Source organism: Procambarus clarkii, chromosome 57, assembly GCF_040958095.1.
Source record: "Procambarus clarkii isolate CNS0578487 chromosome 57, FALCON_Pclarkii_2.0, whole genome shotgun sequence".
Lineage (NCBI taxonomy): Eukaryota > Metazoa > Arthropoda > Malacostraca > Decapoda > Cambaridae > Procambarus > Procambarus clarkii.
The window spans coordinates 9,734,431-9,761,613 of NC_091206.1; the positions used below are offsets into that span (position 1 = coordinate 9,734,431).

Genomic DNA, 27,183 nt, shown 5'->3' on the forward strand with positions numbered 1-27,183 from the left:
CGTTGCCGCACTGCTATCTGTGCAACCCTCCCTCCCTTCCCGGGAAGGGGAAGTGGGGAGTCCCAGACCCTTGTGACGGAGATCCAACCAGCGGTATAGATGTCAAAGACATGCGAAAACACCACTGTCTGGAGGGAGGTAGGGATGCCGGGGAGCCTCCGGGCTCCACGCAGAAAAAGGCATTTCATTGCAGTCAAAGCTGGTTTTCTTGGGATTGGGGGGGGGAATCCCATTGGCTCCCCAGAGCTACCTCAACAAAGGTAAGGGAAAAAGAGGGAAGGACCCAGGAGGAAGATGCCACACGATCTAAACTCAAACTAAACTTCGTCCCAAAACAAACCCCTATTCTGGTGAAAATTGCTACTAAAAGTCGAACAAGTGGATACAACTTCCCAAAAAGAAACGAGCAAATGAGCATGACATCACACGTCGCTGCTCTGCTGTCTGCACAGCTTCCCCCCTCCACGGGATGGGGAAGGGGAAGCCCCAGACCCTGGCCCCGGCCATCCACCCTTTAGTTCTAAGACTGATGCTAGAGGCGGAGGTTGTGTGCTCTGGCTCCAGTGATTTTTCAGCACTGTGCTTTGAGTGTGGTGGCTGTCTTCTAGGGGCTGCGAAAGCCAGGAGTTATTCTACAGTACTTGGGCTGCATGCACCTAGGGTTACCTTTCCTAGGTGCCCTGTAAGTACTGCCCTTGGGGTTCCCTTCCACAAGTTCCTTGGGTCCTGCCTCTGCTGGGCTGTTTAATTGCTCATTTTTTCAGTCGCCCTTTGGGTGCTTGGGTGTTTTGTCTCCCTTGTTTACCTTAGGGTAAAAGGCAGTTTGCACTGGTAAGGGGCACAGGGTGTTGCGCAGCTTGTTTTCACCATTCATAGCTGCTGGCTCTGTTCCTTTGGGTACGTTGTCCTCTTGCGGGGTTTTGTTTTTCTTTTTGTTTGTGCCTTGTGGGAATTCCTTGCCCCTTGGTATTTGACCTAATACGGTTTTCTTCTGGTGGTGCCCCTTTCTAGGTCCCCGTGAGTGTACACTTCCTAGAGGTTCAGCTTTAGAACATTACTTGGTAGTTTTGGGCGCCAGTTAGCAGTACCCTGCCTGGGATTTCCTGAGCACGAGTTCCATCTTAGGATCCTGGGAAACCCCACAGGGGTGCGTGGGTCCAATGGATGTGACCCTGGAGTTCTCCCTCACTTCGTGCGTGTTTGAGGGTTGCTCAGTCCCCTTGTCTCAGGGTGACTCACTGTTTTTGCCTCTGTCACCCTGCCTGTTGGGTCGGTGACACTTTCGACTCGGAGTCCTGCGAGTCCTGCTGCTTGCTGGTGACTCGGTTTACCCAGTCTAATGATGATCTTCTATGGGTACAGGCAGCGTAGGTGTTGCATGTACACTTCAGGTTGTTGCAATGCTCTCAGTTGGTTGCCACCCGGATGCCCCGAGGCTGCCCCATTTTGCTTATAAGTACCCGGACTTGGGGGTGGGGGGGTGGGGGGGGGGGTAGCTTTGACCTTGGTTCAGTCTGCACCCTCTTGTTCTTCCCCTGTTGTGGTTCATTCTGGTCCCCTACCCCCCTGCTTCCGGCCCTGAAGCATCTGAGGGTTTCGGAGTCGGGGCAGGATTTAGATGGTCTTGTGACTGGCAGTCTCGGGGTATGCCCCCTTCCGGTGTGGCGACGGAGGCCTTCGAGTCCGAACTCGCCTGCCGCAGCCAGGTCAGACCAGTGGGCCCCTTTCCATCTGACTAGCTTTTTTGACTTTTTGACTTTTTTTTGACTAGCTTTTCTTTAGAGGCTGGGGCTTTGGGGGATGACTCGGCCCCGGGTCCTGTGAAGGAGGATTCTGGGGCAGGGGAAGGGCTGACTTGGGGGTCTTGAGCCCCACTGGACCCCGCCTGTTTTTTTTTTTTGTCCTCTGAGCGGGGCTTATTGTCGAAACGCTTTGCGTAATAGTGGCTTTAGGCATTGTATGTACTAGCCCTAACTATAAATCCATCACTCTGTAAAATCTCTTATGTATGTACCTTACCTAAATAAACATTGATTTTTTTTTTTATATTGTTACATGGAGTGAGGTTTTCTTTTTCCCTCTCTGCATACGAGTTGGATTTGGTGTCTGCCAGTCCCTGGGTTTGGGTGTGTCCTGCCAGGGGTGTCGGTTCTGTCTTTCCGAAGGTTTTCAGCTTGTGCATCCTACCGTCTGTGGTGCGGGCAGCCCTAATGGCTTGCCTACTGCGCGACCCGGATTATGCCTTGCTTATGGATCTGTCTTCTTTCAGGTTTGGGCCTTCGTTCCCTTTCTGGGTTCGTTACGAGGTTCCGGAGTCGTCCTGGCTGGCGGACTGTTCTGTGTTTTCTTTGGAAGCCTGGCATTCCTTCTGTCGTTCCCGCATGCTTGACTGGCGCGAGGCTTTGATGGTGGTTCAGGTTTTCCTGGGGGAAGCGACTTTCAGCACCTCAACGAATGCTTGTTTGCCCCGGTCCTTTCCCGGGATGTTGGCGTAGTGCAGTTTCATGTGCAGGTTTCCTCCCTTTCGGCTGCGCAGGTTGCTGAGGACCTGCGCGCCTGTGGCCTCTTGGCTTTGGCCTTGCATTTCTTTTCTCTCTTTTCTCTCTCTTTCTCATCCTCCACAAGCCAGTCTTCGGACTGGCTTGTGGAGGATGTGGGGACGCTTGGGGCTGGTCCTGGGTCCGGTGCCTTAGGCTTGGTGGCTGCCTTGAAGCTCTTTGGGCCGATCTTGCGGGATGCAGTTTCACCTTTTTATGCTTCCTGACTCGCTTGTCGGCAGGCAGTGCTTGCCTCCTCTCTGGAATCAGCTTGGGCTCTGGCTCTTAGGATGTCTTCGCCGTTTTGTCCTTTTTGCAGATTCTGCCATGGAGCAGTATATACAGGCTGCTTTGGCTTTTTGTTGCCCTATGTCTGACTTGTTGGTTCTCCTAGGGTCCAGGAAGGGGGGCCCTTCCCGGAGGGGTCGTGCCAGGGCTCGGGGTTTCTCTCGTTTTGGTAGGCCACGGGCGCCACTTTTGGGTCCGGCGCCGCTTTCAGACCTGGCTTCATCTGGTTGGCGCGGTGTTCGCTCTGTGCGAGGTTCTGGATCTCTTAAGGGCACTGGTCCTTTCGCAGTTCGCTCCATTGAAGAAGCAATGGGGGGGGGGGTGTTTGCTCATGCCTGGTCTCATGATTTGTGGGCGTTTCGGGTAATTTCCTTCAGCCTGTGGTGGCATTGGGTGGCCCCTTCTCCTTCAGGGGGTTCGTGGCTGGTGGGGCAGGCGTCTTTCCAGGCGCTGTCAGATCATCTTTGAGTGGGTTCGCTTGGGCGTGATCAAAACGACAACGTCCCTCAGATGGGTTTCCCATCTGTTCCCAGTTCCGAAACGGGACTGCACGGACCTGCGGTTCATTCTGGACTTGTCCCGTCTGAACCCCTGGGTTCATTGCCCCTACTTTCAGATGATTACGCTATCCCAGGATTGGTTCCTTTTGGGGTTCAGTGCCTTGGTGCCTGCCCGAGCCTTCGCACGATGTGTTCACGGATGTGTCATCTCTCGGCTGGGGCTTTGTGACCAGTGCTCACCAGGTCATTGGACAGAGTGATTTCTTTTCTCTCTCTTCTCACAGGTGCGGGTCTCCCAGGTTGTCCACAGAATTATTAAGACTAGCCATTCCCCCTCCTGTGGAGGGGGAGCTGCACATACAGTAGCGCGGCGACGTGTGATGTCACTCTCATTTGTTCATTTCTTTTTGGGAAGTTCTATCCATTTGTTCGGCTTTTAGTAGCAGTTTTCACCAGAATAGGGGGTTTGTTTTGGGACGCTTACCTTTCTTGGTGTCTGACCCGGTTGATGGCAGACATAGAATTCTTCCAACCACATGGGGGTTTCTATAGGCCATTGCTCTCCATGCCTCTCTAAGGGGGCCAGGTTCTGGCTCTTGGTCCCTGGTAGGCCTACAGAACTCCACACACATGACTGATGCCAAAGTTTGACATTAGCATATCAGCCTGGATAAGCTCCGGGGAGCCTCTGGGTCTCACCTAGAAAATGGCTTTTCATTACATTCAACACTGGTTTTTTTATTTTATTTTCAAGGCTGCAGATCTTGAAGGTGGCCAACTGTGGTTTGTTTTGACTAGCTGACTTTCTGGGTGCCTTCCTTAGTGGTCGCATAACGTACTATATAATGATCTGCCATCCCCTCTGAGGGGGGGGGGAGGGGAGCAGATTCTGGCTCTTGGTCCCCTGTAGGCCATAGTAATCACCTACATCGGAGACAGTAACTTCAGGGACCTTCAATGGGCTCCCTCTAGAAAAAGTTATCGTATGCATAATTTAACTTTACTAGCTTAAACAAGAACTCACAATTCATCAGGACAGTTGTGGGGCTGGGCTAAGCGGTAGCCATCCCTTAAGTATGCAGCCATTTCAAAAGGGTCAACTTCAATGTAAGGTTGCTGAGCCAATGTTGTCAACTCCCACAACAGAACACCAAACATCCACTGGCAACAAATATTGAATAATTATTACACTAATAATATAATATAATATATATAGTAACATAGTAATATGCATATTGTTAATATAGTAACAACTACCAACAGTAGCTATACAGTACACAACGGTAATATACGATATATGCAAATAACCAAACTGATGAAGATGAAGAATAAAACCGAGTGGATTTATTTTGCACGATTATATATTTTACAGCTGTAATCATCTAAACAGAGGTTTTAGCCTTATCAACTCACCACATCATTGGCAGGAGTGAACTGTTTATGAATAAGTGCCTCAAGGCTAAGCCACTTAACTGGCCGGTTTTCATTGTCACCCAAACAGTGGTAATCCTGTGGGAACAAATCACGAGCGAGTGCTGTGTCTGACACCCGGACTTGAAGTTCGGAGTCTATCCTGAAAAATAAAACAACCATAACAATTGTGACAGTATGTTTAAAATAAATAATTAACTAGGAGGTCCCCGTTATATGAACATACATCCCTCCAAACTTTGTTCTAAGTCCACATTTGTGTGTCTCAATCCACTTTATATATGTATGTATGTATGTATGTGTATATAGGTTAGATATATATAGGTTAGATAGATAGGTTAGGTTAAGTTAGGTAGGGTTGATTAGGTTTGGTCATATGTCTACGTTAGTTTTTAACTCAAATTAAATAAAATGAACTCTTACATAATGAAATGAATAGGTTTATCATTTCATAAGAAAAAAATAAGAAAAATATATAAATAAAGGAAAATTTGGCTTATTAAGCAAAGCCTTGCATAGTAGGCCGAGTATGACGTTCTGGCTACTAGGTACAACATGCGCATATGCATGCATGCATGCATATATATATATATATATATATATATATATATATATATATATATATATATATATATATATATATATATATATATATATATATATATATATATATATATATATATATATATATATATATATATATATATATATATATATATATATATATATATATATATATATATATATATATATATATATATATATATATATATATATATATATATATATATATATATATATATATATATATATATATATATATATATATATATATATATATATATATATATATATATATATATATATATATATATATATATATATATATATATATATATATATATATATATATATATATATATATATATATATATATATATATATATATATATATATATATATATATATATATATATATATATATATATATATATATATATATATATATATATATATATACATACACACATACATACATATACACACTCCTCGTGCCTCTCTGAGAGGGCAGGTTCTGGTTTGTGGTCGCCGGTAGGCCTACAACTTACCCAAACCTCCAGGGTCTCACCCAGAAAATGGCATTTCATTACATTCAATGCTGGTTTTTTATTTAAGAAAAAACTTTGTGAAGCCAAGCAATGGAGATGAACAGAAACAGTACAATATTGCACAGTACAGTACCATGAAATTTTTGAGCAAGATTAATATGTGACTACTTCTTATAAACATAATTTAATTTACTTACAAACAATTTCTGGTAGCAACATCTTTATGAAGAAGTCGTTGTTGATGAAGGTGAATGAGACCTAGACACACTTGTATAGCAATGTGAACCACGTCCCTTGTAAGGAGTTTGACGCCCTCACTAGAGCCTCGACTACACCCAAGCAAATATCTGACAAGAAAAAATATGAATAATATATAATGTATAGTTACCGTTTTTATGATCCTATCCCTTCACCACAATTTGTATTTGTTACTAGTGATTCAAGGTAAAATTGCAATGGTCCAATGGATAGTATGAACATCTATAGAACTTTAATAAAATTACCTTTTACTGTATTTTATTCTGTGTTGAGCCAAATTGTCATTAGGCTGTCATTAAAAGGGTATGGAATACATGGGTTAAGCCATATTTAAATATAAAATCTTGTCCTTACTGTTAGATCTTATATTTATTATTTTAAATATTGAACTTACGTTTTGAGGTTGGAGAGTCCCAAATGAGGGTAAAGGAGAAGTGGATGTCGTGGGTCTGAAAGACATACACCCAGCACAGGCAAAAGATGTTGATGATGTAAACCTGCCAGTAGCAGTCCCTCTCTCACTACCAGCCGTGCTTGTGATGAGGAGGCCTCGCCTGTTAAAAGCAAGTGGAACATGTAGACATAAGCATTGTGGTTTGGTTGCTCTGGAAACAAGTCTATTTCCTGTTGACCAAACCACACACTAGAAAGTGAAGGGAAGACGACGTTTTAGTCCATCCTGGACCATTCTCAAGTTGATTGTGACTTGCACAAGTGACGTAAGAATGGTCCGGGACGGACCAAAATGTTGTCGTCCCTTCACTTTCTAGTATATGGTTTGGTCAACATTTCAGCCACGTTGTTGCGACTCCTCGTCTGCAAGTCTGGTTTCCTCATTCATATACAAAATCCATATGACTTTGCTTGGGTTTACTGGTATACACACCCAAATTTACTGCCATTATTCCTGAGGTTTTCCTAGCTGAATTTTCAAATTCAATATTGTCTTGGCATTTACAGCTTTGATGGGCAAGTAATTCCATGGATTTATTACCTCATGGGTTAATTACTGCACTGTGCTGAGTGCCTCAAGGCACCCAATCTGGGATGTGCAGAGCACCATATTTCTCTTTTAGGTAGAGGGAACAATTCAAATCTCCCACAGGTACACAGGGCTTACATCCTGTGCCTAAGGACTCTAGTAAACATGCCATTTTGAAAACCTCATCAGTATCTGTACTGGCTGTGAGGTCTCAGTACCGAGAGAATGACCAAGGTTTGCACATGCAGCAGAAGCTCACAGCACCACTGTGCAGCTACAACCCATAAACCCCTTAATAAATGATGAATAAAATAGGTAACTAATTATTTTGCCTTGATAGTGTCACATATGATCCTAAGTGTGATAAATATATTTATTTATTTATTTATTTATTTATATATGTACAAGAAGATACATTGGGATTGTGATGATACATAGCATAGTAATTACATTCTTGTAAAGCCACTAGTACGCACAGCGTTACATAAAGACTATGTACAACATTCAGATATCAGTGAATTTAATGAGAAATCACATTATTGTGATATATCAATGAGAAAATCACAGGAGCCATGATGAGGCTTTGAACCTATGTGCTGGGGTGTTCCCAGATGCACTCTCTTGTCAACTATGCCACGACATGGTCAATTTCCCCATGCACTCTTGCTCTGTCATCCAGTAATTCTACCTCTGACACCCCACTTTCAATACACAATTTTTTTGTACAGTCACTGATGGTCGAGTGGTTAAGGTCTCCTGTACACCAGTTGCATAGTGTTCCTGGCAGTATGGGTTCGAGTCACTTCTGGGGTGTGGAGTTTTCTAGGTCATAGATTTAAACTTACGAAATAAAGCTGCCGGAGGAATATAAGAAAATTCACTTTTGCAAACAGAGTGGTAGACGGTTGGAACAAGTTAGGTGAGAAGGTGGTGGAGGCTAAAACCATCAGTAGTTTCAAAGCGTTATATGACAAAGAGTGCTGGGTAGACGGGACACCACGAGCATAGCTCTCATCCTGTAACTACACTTAGGTAATTACACAGAAAAATCACATTATCATAATATTGTATATCAACGAGAAAATCTGACAATGAGAAGTCGAAACGTCATCGTCTTCTCATCTTCTGGCATGTAGTTTAGTCTTCATATCTTCAGCCACGTTATTGTGACTTCTTGTCTGCAATATGAAAGTGGTTAGGTGGCGATATTTTATACCCGAGTCACCCATTTATTAGATTCAGCCAGTTTCAAGCCTGAAATGATATATTGAAGACTTCTGTGAATATACCCAACATTTATTTATTTACAAATACAATTTACAGTATTATTTAAATTTTTGTATATGCAGGGGTGCAGTGCCAACTGTATAGGTACTGGAGCTCTAGTGAGCTTGTCATTTTCTATCCTGTTTCTGTATATGTCACACAATTAAGTATTTCGTGTTTGTACTTGCTATCATAAAATGTAATTATCAAGCAAATAAAGAAAAAACATCAATCATGTATTTAAGACGTTAAAACACTTAGTGTTCACAAAATACAACCAGAGAGAAGTTTCACAATAGTTTCCACAAAGGGTCAGGTGTGAGATTTTTTGGGGGTCTGAAGTAACTTGTCCTGTTGTCATCTGCCAAAAATACTTTAAAATGATTAATTCCATGAACTTCTCTCACTGAATCATCTACTTCAAGTTCTAATCTGTGATTAAGACAGTGCCAGATTAAAATACCAGGGTAATGTTCCTCTAAGAATTGTTTCAATGCCAGATTTGACACCAAGCATGACACTTGCCCCATCACTACAAGGATCTGTTTCAAATATAAGTCATCAAACCATGATAATTGAGACAGCTCAATAGAAGTCTAGCAATAGTTGCTGCTTTCTGATAAAGTAGTTCGATTAGATCTAAGAACATGAAATGGGGATTACCTTCCTTATCACTTTCACATTTCAAGTAAACTATTAAGGTTGTTTTAATGCTCAGGCTTGTTGATTCATCAATGAGAACAGAAATTTTGCCATTTATCTTCTTGATATGCTGGCAAATTTTCTTTTTCATATTAATGCTATGTGATTAATTATCTCTAACACTAGTGCAGAAATACAGTCCCATTCCAATGTAAACACCATTTTGCTTTTATAGTTCCAGTAAGCCAAAGTGATCAGAGTATTTTCTGTCATTCTGAGCTAAATAATATACAGAACACAAAATTGAATAAGCTGTCTTCAGATGCAAAGCATTCACGACATCACACAATTTTCTAAGAGCATCTTCACTAGCTACATTTTAACACGTAAAACAGCAGTGAGAGCTTTCGATAGTTTATGATCAACAGTTATTTTTCTGAGAGACTTAAAACATGTACTTCGATCTGCTTCATAATAGGATACGTGGTAAATCTGCCACTTAGTTGATAGTTGTAAACCCTTAGAAGTGAAAAGTGTTACATTGCTTATGTTTGCACATGCAGTACTTTACACCCAAGTTTATCATCCCTGAAGTCTAATCATGGATAGATTTCTTTTTTTTTTTCCTTCCACATTTCTTCAGTATAAACACCTGAACAAAGGTGTCACCGACCCAACAGGCAGCATGACATAGGCAAAAACAATGAGTGTCGCCCCTAAGACAAGGGGACAAAGCAACCCTCAAACTCGCTCAAGGCGAGAGACGACCCAGGGGTTGCATCCATTGGACCCCATGCACCCCCGTGGTGTTTCTCAGGAGCCCCTAGACTGGTATCGCTAAGGGTAAGCCCAGGCAGGGTACTGTTAATCGGCGCCCAAGTCCACCAACAAACTTCTAAAACTGAACCTCCAGGATATTTCCACTCACGGGGGCCAAGCAGAGGGTACTACCAAACACTGAAGGTCAAGACCCTAATATAAATGGGGGTAAAGGACACAAGGCAGATCCCCCCCCCCAGGCATAAACAAAAAGAAAAGAAAAACCCCCACAAGAGGGCAACATACCCAGGAGGAACAGAGCCGGCCACTGTAATAGGTGAAAACTAGCTGCGCAGTACCCTGCGCTCCACCAGTGCAAAAACTACAACTTACCCCAAGGTAAACAAGGGAGGGAAACCCCCCCCAACACACTGGGGCGGTCATTCACCGAACAGTAAAAAACTAAGAGAGATAGACCCCAAGGTGACTTGTGGAAGATAACCCCAAAGCCCTAAGGGCGGTACTTACTGGGCACTCGGGGAAGGGAACCCTAAGCACATGCAGCCCGAGTACCTGTGAATATTACTCCCAGCTCGCATGCCACCGTAAAGCAGTACTGAACCCAAGGTACAGCACAACACAGAATTGGCCATTGCTTCATTCGTGCCTCTCTGAGGGGGCCAGGTTCTGGCTCGTGGTCCCTGGTAGGCCTGGAACGCCATACACACTGTCTGATGCCAAAGTCTAATGATATATATATATCAGCCTGGATAGCTCCGGGGAGCTGAAGCGGCTCCCCCTCAGAAAATTAAGAAATATCATAACATTATAAACTTATTAATGATGTAATACTAATATTTTCCTGCCACAATCAACCATCACCCATAAACCATTATCTCTCTCTTCCCATATCCTCTCTCCCTTTCCTCCATACCATCATCCACTTGCAGAGGTGCCGGAGCAGTGCTCCAGTGAGCTCCGGCAGCACTGCACCACTGGGAACACTGTACATTCTCACAAAGTCACTAATATGCAAAGCATTTTGGGTGTCTTAAAGCTAACAGAGCAGTTAAAACATAAATCAGTCAATTTGCAGTAAACCTGAAATATACATAACTACAGTTTTAAATTACATATTTTGCAAACTATATTAAAGTAACTAAAATTACAATTATTTATAATTAGTGATTAAAAATTCATTAAGAATCCCTAGTAATTTGTAAGTTAACAAAAAAGTAAACTTTAAATGAAGGAATTAAAACTAGTGTATAATATACCAGAAAAAAGTATTTATGACATTATAAGGGGAGATGTTATGTTACAGTTACATTATTTATTATCTGGGAATACAAAATATATAAAAATGCACTTTAAATATAAGATGGAATACCAAGTGAACAACACAAATATTTTGGCCATAGGGATCTAAGCAAACCAGCTAGGTACATGCATTACATTTAACATATGAAATGGGACACATGACAGGGAGGCTTCTGACTGGGATGAAAAATTTTCTGACAGAAAAGTTAGGAAGTAATCAGAGGAAATGTATAAGACTGGATAAATGTCACAAGTGGAGTACTACAGGGTTTAGTTTTTGCACCAGTAATGTTCATTGTCTACATTAATGATCTACCAGAGGAATACAGAATTATATGAACATGTTTGCTGATGGTGCTAAGATACTAAGGGAAGATAAACGTAGACGATTGTCAAACCCTTCAAGAGGATCTGAACGGAATAAGTGAAATGAGAAATATTGTACTTGACAAATGGAATTTAATGTAAATAAATGCCATGTTATGGAAAGTGGAATAGAAGAAAATTGGTCACACACAACCTACAAGTCATGTGAAAAACTTTGAAAACTTATGATAAAGAAAGATCTATGGGTGGTCTAGAGAGAATACTGTCACCTGAGGACTACATAAAGAACACTGCAAGGAGCCTATGTTCTCTTTCCAATTTCAGAATTGCTTTTAAATACATGAATGGTGAAATACTAAATAAATTGTTCATGACCTTTGTGAGACCAAAGTTGGAATATGCAGTGTTATATGGTACCCATATTTTTGGAAGCACATCAACAAACTGGAAAAGGTGCAAAGACATGCAACTAAATTATTTCCAGAACAAAGACTAGAGCTACAAGTTGAGGTTTGAGGCTTTAAACATGCCAAACACACAAGATTTGCGACCTAGAAACTAGGTCGCATCAGCTGTGGCATTCAAAGGCCTACCAAGAACCAGCACCAGAAATTGGCCCCCTCAGAGGTACAGGGAACGGTGACATTTATGTATTTATTCATGCCACCATAGGAAAAGGCCTTTGAACTGTAGACCAAAGTGAGAAGATCAACCTTCAAAACATCCATCAACGCAGAATCAGCGGCACAAAAGTAGAGGCAGAGAGCTACCATTGGAAACAACACACAATGCACTCCAGACCAACCCAACTAAGCATCATTGACCAAAGGACCCCCCCAACATGTTCTTTGTTAGAGGAGAAGCAGTCAGCTGATAATCCACCAGGGGCCAAAAGAACAAAAACTCCACTGCCAGTGGAGAAGCTCATTCATCTGAAAACTGGAAGCAAGAGAAACCAAAAGCAAAGACCTGAATGCATAATAAAATCACATTAATGCAATGTATCGATGAGAAAATCAGTAAGAGTAGGGTGTGTGCTTAGTAGTACCAAGTGTGCAAGTTTGAATGCTCCTCATGGTTCCTACTGGTTTTCTCAAAGACGTGAGGAAACAATAATAAAGGGGACCTCATAAACTGAGTAGAAGAAAGAAGTGGAAGAATAAGGTCCAGAGACCAAGCAGACTTGGGCCTTGCATGAGACAAGTTGTCTCTCGGTGCATGAGACAACTTGCAAAATAGAGCCTAGCTAGTATCGACTCCAATCACAAGCAGCAGTGGCTGTGCCAGTGTCATGTAATACAAGGCGACATTATTCATAATAATATACCAATCAAGAAAAGAGAAGACAAAACAGAGCACCACATGCTCAAACTGAATAACAATAATGACCACAAAGGAAGTGGTGAAAAGAGTGCCATGAAACCTCATACTGTTGCTGCGAAGAAGCACCGCAAGTGGAACACCATCAATGAAAGCACCCGATCACCAGAAAAATGTGATAAACATAAGTACTTAAAAAATGTTGGATGCAAAGAGCAGAGGAGAAAGCCGAAAACATGAAGTACGTCACTGGATCAACCCCCTCGAAGAGACAGCCATGGACAGAGCCCAGTTTGGACACCAAGCAAGTAGCACCTGAAATCAAGGCTGAGCTAGACATTATAGGGCCAGAAGGAATCACCCTTTTCCTGCAAGACTTCAACCTGGCCAGAACCCTGAGCAAGAGCTGGACCGGGAGGAAGAGGCTGAAGCACCCTCATTTCAATCAGTCCAGCTGAAAGGCATCTATCACATGGGCTTGCAATTGGCGAATGCCACCACATACAGAGTAAGGCGCCAAAACCATCCCGACACAGAGAGGTCCATATACGAGTGCTTGAACCTTTTGCAGAGCCACAAGGTGGCGGCGACATCAACTGCACATTCCGTGGAGACAGGAAGGAACCAACATAGGCCATCAGCAAAGAAGTTGGGCACTCCCTGAACATGAATGGCATGGAGAACCAAACCCAAAAGAACCTAGCAGACTAGCTACCCAAAGTGACCAGTTACAAAGTGGCAGGGAATGAAGTGAATTCCCTGGCTGAGATGATGAACCTTGGGGTAACAGTCTGAATGGAGTCAGATCATGGAACCTGGAGGAATTGTACTCCCACAGTGCATGCCATATGACTGCAAACTCTCACACCATACTGTGCACCTGATGAGGGAGTGGAGACCAATGTGACCATGGCTGGCCTGGTGAGCACTAGTCACAAAGCTCCCAACTGAGAGCTGAGGAATCAGTGAAGTTGATGAGCATGGGCAGAGCATGGCACCAGGGAACAGAACCCCAAAAATCCTGAAAATGAAGCTTGCGATGCAACAACCGCCGAAGAGCATATGGAGTTCACACCCAAAAATAGTGGCAACAACAAAATCCGAGGTCAAACCTTGCCCCAGGATTACACAAGGGGGGTAGAGTTGAAGCTCTCGCAGAGCTGCTCGAACATCCGCCGAGTCACCTGAGACTCAACACCAGACTGAACGGGAGCCTACACCAGATAGTCATTGTGGTAAGTTAGAACCTGAACACCCAAGAGATGAAGACAGGTCATCAAGACCTGAGCAAAGCATGTGAAAATGCATAGAGCCCAATAGAGCCCAATGCATTCAGCCCAAAAGGGATAACTTGGAAGTGGTAAGCCTGATGGCCCCACTACAAACCCTAAGGAATCCCTGAACCTCAGATGTATAGGGACATGCCAATTAGTGTCCTGGAGGTTCAAGGATATCATCCAAGTGTCCACCTCAAGAGAGAGAGAGAGAGAGACCTGGGACAGTGGTCATCTGGAAAGAGGGTCTTCAACAGTTCAACACTGAAAAATCGAGAATGAACCAAAGATCTGGTGAATCCCATTTCGGGACTGGATAAAGGCGGGAAACCCACCAAAGAGATGATCATTTTGACCACACTCGAAGCCACCCAATCGGAGATGACCCAACTGAGACATGGAGAGGAAGCCTGCCTGGACAAACCCAAACCCCTGAAAGGAGGCAGGACCAACCAACTCCAGCGAAGGCTAACAGATGACCCAAAAGGCCCACAAATCATGGTATCAGGCCAGCCATCCGCCCAATCAACAGGGTGAACCGAGAAAGGGCAGTGTAAATCCTGAGACAGCCTTGCAAGCAGAGTAAGCACAGTGCTGACAAAATGCAAATGAAGCAATCACAGGAAGTGCTTTGGATCCGGTCACTGGCTCCACCGATGGCCCACCTTGACCAACAACAGAGGAGTGCTGATGGTAAAGAGGCCTGTGAGCAGTGGCCTGCTCCCTCATCCCCCAATTGAGGGTGAATGAGGGCAAATGAGCAGGTGCTAATTTTATGTAATTTTTGATTGTTTGTTTACAGAGCTTGTGTTATATGGCCATATAACCAGAGGCCATATATGTAAAATGCCCATATAACAGAGCAGTATTATATGGCCATTTTTGAGTCTGCAGATCTTTGAGGTAGCCAGCTGTGGTTTGTTTTGACTCACTGACTTTCTGGGTGCCTTCCTAGATGGTAGCATAAATTAATAACTTTATAAAAGCCACAGCTCCCTGCAACTTTGCGAGAGGACCAGGTTCTGGCTCTGGGTCCCTGGTAGGCCAGAGAATTCTGCAACAGATGGTACGTAGTAGACGGCACCTACAACAGAGATGGTAGCTTCAGGGATCTCTAAGGGGGGCTTCCCCCAGAAACAAAGTCTTAGAGAAGGAATCATGGACCAAAAGGGGCGACACCAAAAAATGAAAAGAGAAAAGAAACGAGAACACTGCCAAGCAGGCTCAGGCAGAACATGAGCAGGTTTGAGGTGAAACAAAGTGCAAGACAGTCTGAAATGGTGCCAAAATAGTATCATCACCAAATGAAAGCTGCAGCAGGTCCACTAGCACCATACAATATGAGGCCACAGTATTTGGCATGAGATCCTGATCAAGAAAAAGCTAAGAAAGAAAGGAGAGAACCACATGCTCAGAAACTGACAATGATGAAAGGAAAGCAAGCAGTGAAAGAAGTGCCACAAAACCTCATACTTTTGCCTAGAAGAGGAATGCGGGTTCAACAATATCAAAGAAGCCACCTGCTCACCATAAAAATGGTGATAAAGATACATCAGAAAGACAAGATACAAAGAGCTGAAGAGAAGGTTGAACCTGCAAAATACATCACCAGACCAACATTCTGACGGAAGCAGAGCCACAGAAAAATGCCTGGATTCAGACACCAACTAAGCAGCACCTGAAACTAAAGCTGAACTGGCCACCATGGAGTCAGAAGGACCACTCTTCCCTGATAGGACTTCAATCTGGCCAAAACCTGGAGCAACAGCTGGATCGGGAGTAATGGGGTACAGGAATCCCCACCTTGATCAGTTTGGTAGAAATCCACAGTGAGAGCCTCACAATTGGGGAATGTAGCCACATACAGATGATGACATCAATTTTATGCCGATGCAAAGAGGTCCACCTCCAGGCACTCGTACATCTCACAAAGTTAAAGGAAAAATGGAAGCAGCATAGATGGTCAACCATGCAAATGAGAAAGAAACAGACTAGGCCATACGTGAGAAAGTTGGACAGACAATGGACATTAACAGCGTAGAGAGAAACTCCAAGAATCCAGCAGAAGATGTACGAGAAGTATCCAGCTCCAAAAGACAAGGGACCAAAGCAAACTCCACACCACGTGGTTCAGACAATGAACCACGGGAAACATTCCAAATGAAGCTGGGGCACAGAGTGTAGAGGAATTCAAACTCTTCACATCACATGCCACATACACAAAAACTCCCAAACCATACTGTGAACCCCATGAAGGATAGAAGACAAAGAACTCTGGCCAGCTTGGTGAGCACTGCTCATGAAGCCTCAACACAGAGCCGAGGTGTCCGTGAAGACGTTGAGCGAAGGCAGAGGAAGGTATCAGGGAACTGAATCCTGAAAAGATTGTAGAAGAAGCTGATGAAGGGCCAATGTGGCATGCACTTAACGATCATAGTGGCTGCAAAAAAGACTGAACCGGAGACAACAGAACAGCCACTGAAGCTACAATTTGCCCAGAGGAAATACCATGCAGGCAAAATTCAGACTCCTGGCCAACTGCTCGAGCAATCAAGTCCCAGGGGCAAGATTTCATTTTGCACAAACACTTTGGAACTGTTGTTTTAAAGTTTCACATATTTCCTTTTTATTTTCCCATGAATCTTTCACATTTTCAACCTCTGAATATTATCCTTTACCTGCAATCTGCTTCTGATGAATATATAGAATAGGCCTGATTCTGTTTTACATTTGTTCATTATCCCTGTCTCAAAAAAATTTTCTGCCTCTTTCCTCACTGAAGTGTAGTTGATTTGTGCTTCTTTGAATCGGTGGTATGTTTGAGGGTTTGGCCTGTTCCTATATCAATTCCATTTTTTTGTCTTTTGGTCTCTGGCCTTCTCGCAATTTCTGTTGAATCAATCCTGTTTCCTAGTTCTGCATCTCTGTTTTGGTATAAATTTGTTTGTGCCATTATCATATATTTCACAAAATTTGATATACATCTCATTTACTTCCTTGCTTAACAGCAAGTCTTTCCAATCAAATTCTTTAAGGAAATTACTAAGGTTCCCATAATGTCCTCTCCTGAAATCAGCAGGAGAGGACATGCAACATGGTTTTCAACTGCTTCAACTTTCTCATAATCATACCAGATTATGACCCATTGCATATGTTATTCCCAAAAGGACATGATCACTTTTATGCAAAGGAGGAAGGTACTGAATGTCAAATATCTCTTCCTCTTTTCTGCTGAATATCAAATCCAGCATGCAGGGAACATCCTTCCCCTCATCCTTGAAGCTTGTTTAATGTGTTGATACATGAATGTCTCCAGGATGAGGTTATGAATGTAAAGAAAACCGTTGAAGTTTACGAATCGTGTGCCTCAGGGATCCACAAAAAGCTTTCCCCAGAAAATCAGCACTGAATGCAATGAAATTTCAATTTCTGGGCGAGCCCCAGTGGCTCCTTGATCTCTCCCCTCCCTCCTTTCTTGGTTACCAGGTGGGGTGTTTACGTCTGCTCCAGAAATGACAGCTCAGACCCTGGCAGGCAGTGAGCCACTTCCCCTCCCCCCAAAAGGGTGGGGAGAGTGGAACAAAATGAGCTCATAATAGTTTTGAGAGAATCCGATCATTTGTTTATATAGTTTGGGGAGTTCTTTAGGTAGGTCTTTTTGGAATCCAGCAGTGATTTGTTTTTACTCGCTGACTTTTTGACTGCCTTCCCTGGTGAGGTAGCAAAAGGTCACCACTCCGTGGCTGAGTGAGGGGCCAGGTTCTGGTACAGGTCTCCAGTAGGCCTGTACATGCAACCTGGTAGATGGAAATCAACCCAGTGTATAGCTTCAGGGAGAAACTGGGGCTCACTCAGAAATTTGGGTTTCATTACATTCAACACTGGCTTTCTGTAACTACTAATTAACCACTGTAATATAGTATCATAAATATTTTATAAATAAAATTATTATAGATAGGAACACTAAGAAAATTGACAAAGAAGGTAAGAACATTTTGAGAGTTAGCGATTCTGAGGTTAGCTATATGGACAATGTTCTGTGCCAAAGATAGGATGAGGAGGCTTAGGGTATGCTTTCTGCAAGCAGATATTAAGGACACTGATAACAACATGGACAATATTATAACAGGAAATGTAACAATTTTATCATTTTTCTACTGTAATGATACAGGGAAATATAGGAGTGAGGCATGGCTAGCCAGATTGAGAACAGCTGTCGAGTAAATAAGGATAAAGGCAAGGATTCCAATCATAGGTGGCATTTTGCCTAGATGAGAAATTAGCAATAAATGATTTTCCAAGGCAATTGATATTAACTGCCAGATGGACAAATATTGCAAATAAATAATTATTGATCGAGTGGGAGATATTCTATGACAAATTTCATATAATGTAAAGAATAGAGTACTGTAAATCTCTCAAGGGCTGGGGATGCAGCCTTTGTTAATTCAGTAAAAGTGGCCATTTATTAGATTTAAACTACTAGAAAATATTTTTTCTATATTAGTACTGGCAGAGTTAGTTTTGTTGCAAACTTGATATCCAATTTGGTAATGTAGAGGTAAAATGTTAGAGTAAAAATAAAAAAATTCTAGATGTTTCTTATTGTTGCTTTTATCTTTTAAAATGTGGTTAACATCATACATTGATTTGCAGAGTAATGTGGTTATTATACATAAATTTAAACTATTGTTGTCTGGGTTTTACACCAATGATGCTAATATAGATATAATAGATCTATATGGATGTAGTGAAGTTGATCTTGACCCATTAAAAAAATCCTGCTATTATTTCATGATTATATTACTATGCAATTATGGTAATCATTACAAATGGTTCTATGCCATTGTGGTAATCATCATGGTATAAAATTCCATTATTTTTACGTGATATGTATACTGATTACAGTATATTCATGTGGTTTTGAAACTACAGTAAATGGTTATAGTGATGTATACCAAGCCAACCAATCATCAATTGAACATAATAAAGCAACTAAAGAAGGCCCATTGGCCTATACAAGGCAACCCCTATATATAGCCACAATATAAATAAGAGCTGCCTTATATGGGCCAACAAGCCCATGTGTGTGAATGAGTTTGGGAGGATATAAATAGGAGCTGCCTAGTATGGGCTACGAGGCAGCTCCTATTTATATACACAATATAAACAGGAGCTACCTCATATGGGCCAGTAGACCTTCTGCCATTTCATTAGTTTGATACATCCATACATATGAATGAAATGAATGTATACAGTATATGAAAAAAATGAATGTAGACAGTATATGAATGAATGAAAGCATTTATGAATAAGAACATAAGAACTAAGGGAACTGTATAAGACCTATTTGCTCATAAAAGTACAGTAGCTCCAAATTATATCGTGGATAAAATAAGCGCTGGCCTATATGGGCAAATAGGCCTTCTGTGCTTTTCTTAGTTTCATATATACAGAACATACATTCATTTGATACATACTTTCAATGATACACACATTCTTTGTAGGCCCAAATACATTATCGTTATAGTTTATAATGAACACAATCCCTGTTTGTAAATTAGATGAACTGTATACAAATCTAGTTATTCAACACAAAAAGTATAATGATTAAACTAATGCATAAAAATGATCATCTAGACATACATGGTCAATACTGTACTGAAAGTCATGTGCTCTCAACACTGTAATCAGCTGATGCAACATCTGGTGTTGGCAGATCCAGTTGGATTCGCACATGATCAATTTATACTGGTTTTACTGGATACAATGTAGAAATTACAGTATTTTTATTTAATATTTTCTGTATATTTTGCATCCAAATTAATCATTCTATAAGGAAAAATATATCTGTTCTTTTTCTTTTTGTGCATAGGCAGACATGTGTGCAAATCCACAGCTGCATGTTAAGGTTAAGATGACTTCTTGAGATAAAAATTCAGCATCACTTCATCCTTAAGTCTTTTACCCGAGTTACCCAAGGGACCACTAACCCTAGTGGCCTTAAAGAGGACAGGAAGCCGGCGGCTTGATGAAGGTCCCCTCATTTGTCTATCTTTTCCAGGTACTAGTATATTTAAAAACAACGTAGTTTTTGCATTTACGGCTTTGGTGGGTAGGCAGTTCCATGCATAAATAACCCTGTTGAGTAAAAAACATCTCCTGTTTTCAGTCCAACAATGTGGCTTGTTGAGCTCGAAACCATTTCTCCTTGTTTGTGTTACATCTGACTTTAAGAAAATATTCAGAACATCCTCTAACTTAGTGAACAAATCCACAAGAATCCACAAATCCGCAGGATTGAGTAAGTTCAGTAGAACTTCGATTTCAACTCTTTTGACTATGTTGTGGCTCAGTCGATTAAGGCAGTATCTGGGATGCTCCCGGACGCAGGTTTGAATCCTCGTCACGGCCCTTGTGGATTTGTCCATTTGATGCATCACACTATTGTGATTTCTGTGTGTAATGAAGTAAGGGCGAAAAGGGAGAACAGCCTATTGACATAGCTCGAGTGCATGGGGGAGTTGTGTAAAACCCTGGTTTGTGTCTCGGAGAGGCTGCAGAATCCAGTAAGTTCAGTAGAACTTCGATTTTAACTCTTTTGACCATGTTGTAGCTCAGCCGATTAAGGCAGCCTCTGGGATGCTCCCGGACGCAGGTTCAAGTTCTCGTCACGGCCCTTGTGGATTTGTTCATTTGATGCATCACACTATTGTGATTTGTGTGTGTAATCCTCTAACTTGTTCAGTATTTTAAAAGTTTCAATGAGAGCCACCCTCAAACTACTTAAGAGTAGTATTACTATTAATAATTGGAGTAAGTTGTACAGTACTCTAAGAGTACGACTTGATCAAACTAGAAATGCTTCACAAATCAAGGGACCTAGAATGTGGAATGACCTTCCCAATCATGTTAAAGACTGTACTTCTCCCAACCAGTTTAAGATAAAAACTAAGTACTACCTAATTAACTCCATGTAACCTACCTCACCCCTAAAATGTTAACCTATGTCTACTATTTTAAACAATGCTGTTTGTTGTTCAAATTGTATTTTTGCTATTTTTTCTGCCATGTTCCCCACTTTTTTTTTTCTATTTTCTCAATACAATTTATACTTTAATCTCAATTAGTATTAAGTTTTAGTCTTAATGTTTTTCATGCCCGAAACGCTTTGCGTAATAGTGGCTTTAGGCATTGTATGTACTAGCTCTATCTATAAATCCATCAACGTTTTGTATCTATGTATGTACTTTACCCGAATAAATATTTGTATTTATTTATATTTGCTGTTGTACTTCTAAGCTTCATCTGTGAGATGTTCTTCAGTTGGGTACTAAAGTTCACATTGTATTTTTGGCATAATTTATAATTTTAGAATCCAGAAAATTATTGCAACTACAATTTACTTTACTATATTTTTTATATATTATATTATTTTCCGGAGTCTCCTAGAGCCTAGGTGAATGAAATGTTTATTTCCGTGGAAGTGTGGATGACTATTATTATTAAAATTATTAATTATTAATTATTAATTATTAATTATTATTATTATTATATTGAATGTGATTTGAAAATCATTAGAACTCAATTCTTCCCCATCCAGCACATTTACTAACTCATAGTAGGCTAGTTAAAATTGTTGCAACTTCTTAATGTATAAATGTTTATAAAATAATATTATAATAATAAAATATAATATTTTGGTTTACACTAATTACCCAAGTGTAGTTACAGGGTGAGAGCTACGCTCGTGGTGTCCCGTCTTTCCAGCACTCCGTCATATAATGCTTTGAAATTACTGACGGTTTTGGCCTCTACCACCTTCTCGCCTAACTTGTTCCAACTGTCTTCCACTATGTTTGTGAAAGTAAATTTTCTTATACAGTATTTCTTTGCCAGCTTTGTTTAGTTAGTTTAAATCTATGACCTCTTGCTCTTGAAGTTACAAGTCATGGGAATTCTTCCCTATCAATTTTATCGATTTCTGTTACTAACTTGTACGTAGTGATCATATTACCCTTTTCTTCTATCTTCTAGTTTGGCATATTTCATGTCTCTAACCTCTCCTCGTAGCTCTTGTCCTTTAGTTCTGGGAGCCATTTTGTTGCATGTCTTTCCATGTTTTTTGTTTTTTTGATGTGCTTCTTAAGATATGGGCACCATACAACCACTGCTTATTCCAGCTTTGGGTTACCAAAAGTCGTGAACAATTTCTTTAGTATTTCGCCATCCATGTAGTTAAAAGCAATTCTGAAGCTAGAAAGTTTAACATAGGCTCCTCGTACAATGTTCTTTATGTTGTCATCAGGTGATAGTTTTATATCTAGAACCACCCTTAGATTTCTTTCTTCATCAGAGTTCTTTAAAGATTTCTCACATAATTTATAGGTTATGTGGGGTGTATGTTCTATTCCACATTCCTTAGCATGACATTTATTCACATTATATTCCACTTGCAAGTGGTGCTCCATACATATGTTTTGTCCAGGTCTTCTTGAAGGGCATGTGTTCAAATTGTAATGTATAAATGGCTACAAATTCCCAGAGTATGCCAAAACTAGTCTGTTGGCTTTAAGTCTTGCATGTGACTCAATGTAATTTCATGCAAATAAATTAATATTGTAAATACATAACAAAAATAGGTGAAAGAGGCCATGGGTAAAGGAAAGATGCCCAAGCAACTAACCCTGCCTGAGAATTGAACCTAATACAAATTGGTTGTAAGCCAAATGTAATAATATATTTGTTACAAGTTTTCAATCCCTCTTTCTTAATTTAGTTCATATTATAATATGAACTAGTATTTCCTTGTTTGCCAGCATTAAGCTAATATATTATTTTCATAATACTGTATATTAGTTGAAAAAAAACCCAATGTATGTATTAAACAAATACCTCTCCCACATCATTCCTGCTTTATTGGTCCAGTTCATGTTACTAAAATTTAAATTGCTTAGACTGTAGAAGTTATTGCACCTACTTGCTTGAGATATTTCATCCCAACTATATCTCCTTTCTGTACGCCTGTATTTGATGGTCTTTGTATTAGGCTTATTTTCATTGTAAGTTGGTTCTATCCAGATTGTTTCTGCCTATTTATCCATTTTATGTTCCAGTATAATACACCATTCTCCCCTCATCATCTAACATTTCTGTCACTATGAAACAATTTAAATCTATATGAAATTAAGGTAAAAGTTCCCTGGAGTAAATATTTATCCAAGTTTATATTATTGTAAAACATTTCTGTACACAAGTATTCTTAATTCATCAATGGTATTTATATAAAACTTATATTTTTTGTAACACACCAGTAGGCATTATGCTATATTTCCCTTTACTATCAGTATTACTCCCAAGCGCTTCACCACTAACATGCCCCAACATCTTTCCCCGATACCCAGGAATGGTCAACAGGATTAAAACTCTCTCGTCACCAGCAAGCACCCTTATCTCCATCTCCCGTCAATTTAAATATTGGTAAATATGATAAGAGTTCCTTTCAATAAACTCCTTAACAATGGCACCTTTGCCCTTGCTAAATTCAACCATTTGCCACATGGAGCTAATTTTTATCAAAGAACTTTGTCTCGGATGTCAATGAATGGTATCATCTTACAGAATTTGTTTAGTTAGTAATTTATTCCAGTAGCCTTAGAAAACTAATTAGTGCAATAAATTTATATATGGCACTTTTTTAGCAAAATAAATGTACTTCTCTTCAGTAAATTCTGTACATGTCAGGGATCACACCCTTATTTCTAATTAACTCAAAAGCTGTTCTGTACTGTGCTTCACTCCTGCATTTACCTATAAATTTTAATTTCCACCAGCATAAAGAAAAATTATGGGTTTGTTCCCTTTTCCAACAAGATGATGTCCATGTCCAACTGATATCCCTTATGCTTGCCCTGAGCAATACACCCACATCCTCATCCTCTTATCCTTGAAGCAAAATGCCCAATCTAAATAGCATACCTTACAATCTCCAACTACTAGAATGTTCTTACCTTGTTTTTCTAAGCACTTCACCTTCTTATCTTCAAGGCTCCTATTTCCATCCTCGTCACAGCACTCATCCTGTAACACCGAGAAAGATTGGAGGTCTTCACCACAGGTTTCTTCAGTCATCTTGATAGCACTTTTTTTTTTTATCACTTTTCTTAACTTTCCAAGAATCTGCTTTTGTCACTGCTCATCACTGCTTGAGATTCCACTTATAGTAATACACACTCCTGCAAGCACTTAGCTTCCACTCTCAGCTTTTTTTTTTACTTCATCCTTCAAGGCATCACAGCACAACTATTTCATGAATTATACTTGCCTCCATGGTGTATTGTTTAATGGTTCTCACTAAACCTCTAACACTGAACAACATGTCCACCCCTAACAAGAGATGGCCCACAACTGTTATCTGATTATACAGTAGATGCACATTGTAATATGCTTAGATATTCTTTTAAGTAATTGACCGATGACTAATTTATCTGGCACATAATAAATGATATTAAATGAATACAATGAAATAAAACACTAATAAATCTTAAATCAAATTAAATTAGGAAATAAACAGGTTTAGGTAATACTGTACTGATAAATGTTAATACGAAAAGAGTAAACATTCAGTTATGATTAAAAATTGCCAAATAATAAGTGGGAAGAGGCCAGGCATTTTGATGAAAGGAAATATCTTACTAGACAAGAAAGTAATGTTACTCCCTTATACAAGAGAAAAAATATTATCCATGATGTCCTCGATAATCTGAGATACAGTATTTATATTTTTAATTGCAGTACAGTCAGTTTGCTGAGGGAGGCACCTGAACTGTCACAGTTGAAAGTAGGATCCCTGGTGAGCAGATGGTCTATCTATGCATTCTCTTGGCATAAACAATATATGAAGTAGTGAGCACAATCTGTAACTATCTTCCTAACTTTGGTTGTCATTATAAACCTCTTCCACCAGTGCCCACAGGAGGAGAATGGGATTCATAATACATTTAGAAAAACAATGTCAACATATATTTCACATAGAATAGTTATACCTCAACTCAAATGTAGTTCCTGAATCAAACATCCTTGCAGGAACTGTTATGGTACTGTATATGGTCTTCAGGTTTCCTTGAACGAACACCGACATTAAGATAGTAATCATTTAATGTTACTAACATGAAGCATGTAATCATTTAAGATGTCTGCAATCATTTTTTATCCCTTATTATTTGTTGGTTTCTATTTTTCAAGGGTTCATGCTTTAAAAAGTGATATTTGTTTTTCTCTTTTGCACTGAAAGTTTGGCATGAAATCTCTCATTTTAAAGCAGTTATCCTCAGTAAAAATGAGTGAAGACTGTTTACTGTCAGTTAATAATCACCTTCCTGACTGATGGTTGTACGAATATGCTAATTCCCATCTGCATGAAAATAGGTGATTGAAGTTATAATATTTATTTTCGTGTATAATTTGAATGGCAGCATGCACATGTGGCTTTTTAGATTGATAGCTAATTTAGAGTTCACAGTACCCTGTAATACCAATATGCCAAAACTAAATCAACTCATACCAGGATTGGTTGAGGGGCCATAGAACTAACAACACTGTAAATCACACATGAAAGCGTGGATCTCATGAAAACTTTTAAAATACTAAACAACTTGGAGGATATTGATCTAGACAATTTCTTCAAAAAGTCAGATAAAAAACAAGCAAGAAGCAATGGATTCCAGCTCAACAAGCCACAATGTAGGACAAAGCAGGCTTGCCGTCTTTGTCAAGACCACTTGAGTGTTAGTGACCCATCGGTAAATTCAGGTAGATGACAGGGCTTATCTCCTCTAACTTTTAAAATACTGACAAATTTGATGGATATTGATTCAGACCATTTCTTTAAAAGATCAGATGTAACAGACAAGGTGCAATGGCTTCAAGCATAAGACGACACAAAGCAGAACAGAAAACAGTCGAGGCTTTTTCACGCCTTAGGGCTATAACCTCTTGAAAACACCTATCCACCAAAACCGTAAATACCAAAACATAGCCGAAATTCAAAATCCAGACGGATAAAATCAGAACAAATGAGGGTGATTTTGAAAAGCAATCAGCTTCCTGTCCACATTGATGCAAATAGTGGGATGGTGGCCCTCAGGTAAATTCAGGTAAATAATTTTGCTTTCACTATGCTGAAGTTTTCTTGTGCAGTACAGTGGTTAATATATTGTGTTTTGTCAAACTGATCCAAATTATTCAAATTAACAAAAAGTCACACCTAAAGTTTAATATTGAAGCCTATTCATTACATTGTAGGTATCTAAAAGCAATATATAATCACCATCCTTTTCTCACCTGAAACTGTTTTAACAATAACTGTGAGGGCAGCACGGGCATATGGGTCTCGATACACCCCACGGTACACCCGCCCAAATGTTCCCTCTTGCACTACATCACCAACCTCCACCTGCCAAAGGATAACTGTTACAAACACAATATTTTGCCTGCAACTTCATAATGCTCATACTAACAGGGACTAGTGCTTTATCACATCATTAACATGTCTACTTTGCCACTTTTTGCAATTCTATTCTAGGTTCCCAACACAATATAAATTACAAGATGAATCCAAAATTATCAGAACAAAACAGATATACATCAGCAAGGTGAAATTAAACAAAATGGAAACTTAACCTTCCATCTGTCTATTGCCAACTGTCGCACCCTCTCACTTGGGTCCATGTTACGTGGGTCTCGCCAAGAAGCCTGTAAAACAATAAGCCTAAGAATTAAACACTATTTAAAGGTCTTTTGCTACATCTGTGGTAAAATTAAAGTATTAATGTATCATCTAATCCTGGTAATTTGCAGAAAGTTATTGTTAAGATCTAAAAACATTAGAACATAAGAATTAATTTAACTGCAGAAGGCCTATTGACCCCAATTCATATTCACCCCAACTACTGTAATTCAGATACAGTGCTGGTATGTGACTAATCTAAACTTGAAACAATTCAGCAATCCCAAGTATATTATGTTACTTGGTAATTTGCTTCATAAATCATCTGTACTCTATTTCGAAACCAATATTTACCCGAATAAAAACTTACAAAAATACAGAGTTGAATGTAATGAAATGCCATTTTCTGGGTGAGTCCCAGAGGCTCCCCAGAGCTATTCAGG

General features: G+C 40.2%; 1 protein-coding gene across 7 annotated transcripts in view; it reads right to left on the reverse strand.

The window, feature by feature from the left end:
• Positions 1 to 27,183, reverse strand: part of LOC123745078 (tyrosine-protein kinase Dnt) — a 316,401-nt gene that overhangs the window by 8,535 nt on the left and 280,683 nt on the right. For all 7 annotated transcript variants that reach the window (XM_069306249.1, XM_069306250.1, XM_069306248.1 and 4 more), the window contains 6 exons: positions 26,695 to 26,766; positions 26,356 to 26,467; positions 6,518 to 6,677; positions 6,063 to 6,212; positions 4,739 to 4,898; positions 4,350 to 4,486 (listed from right to left, as the gene is read on the reverse strand). In XM_069306249.1, coding sequence (XP_069162350.1) covers positions 4,350 to 4,486; positions 4,739 to 4,898; positions 6,063 to 6,212; positions 6,518 to 6,677; positions 26,356 to 26,467; positions 26,695 to 26,766 — 791 coding nt within the window. The remainder of the gene's footprint in view (positions 1 to 4,349; positions 4,487 to 4,738; positions 4,899 to 6,062; positions 6,213 to 6,517; positions 6,678 to 26,355; positions 26,468 to 26,694; positions 26,767 to 27,183) is intronic.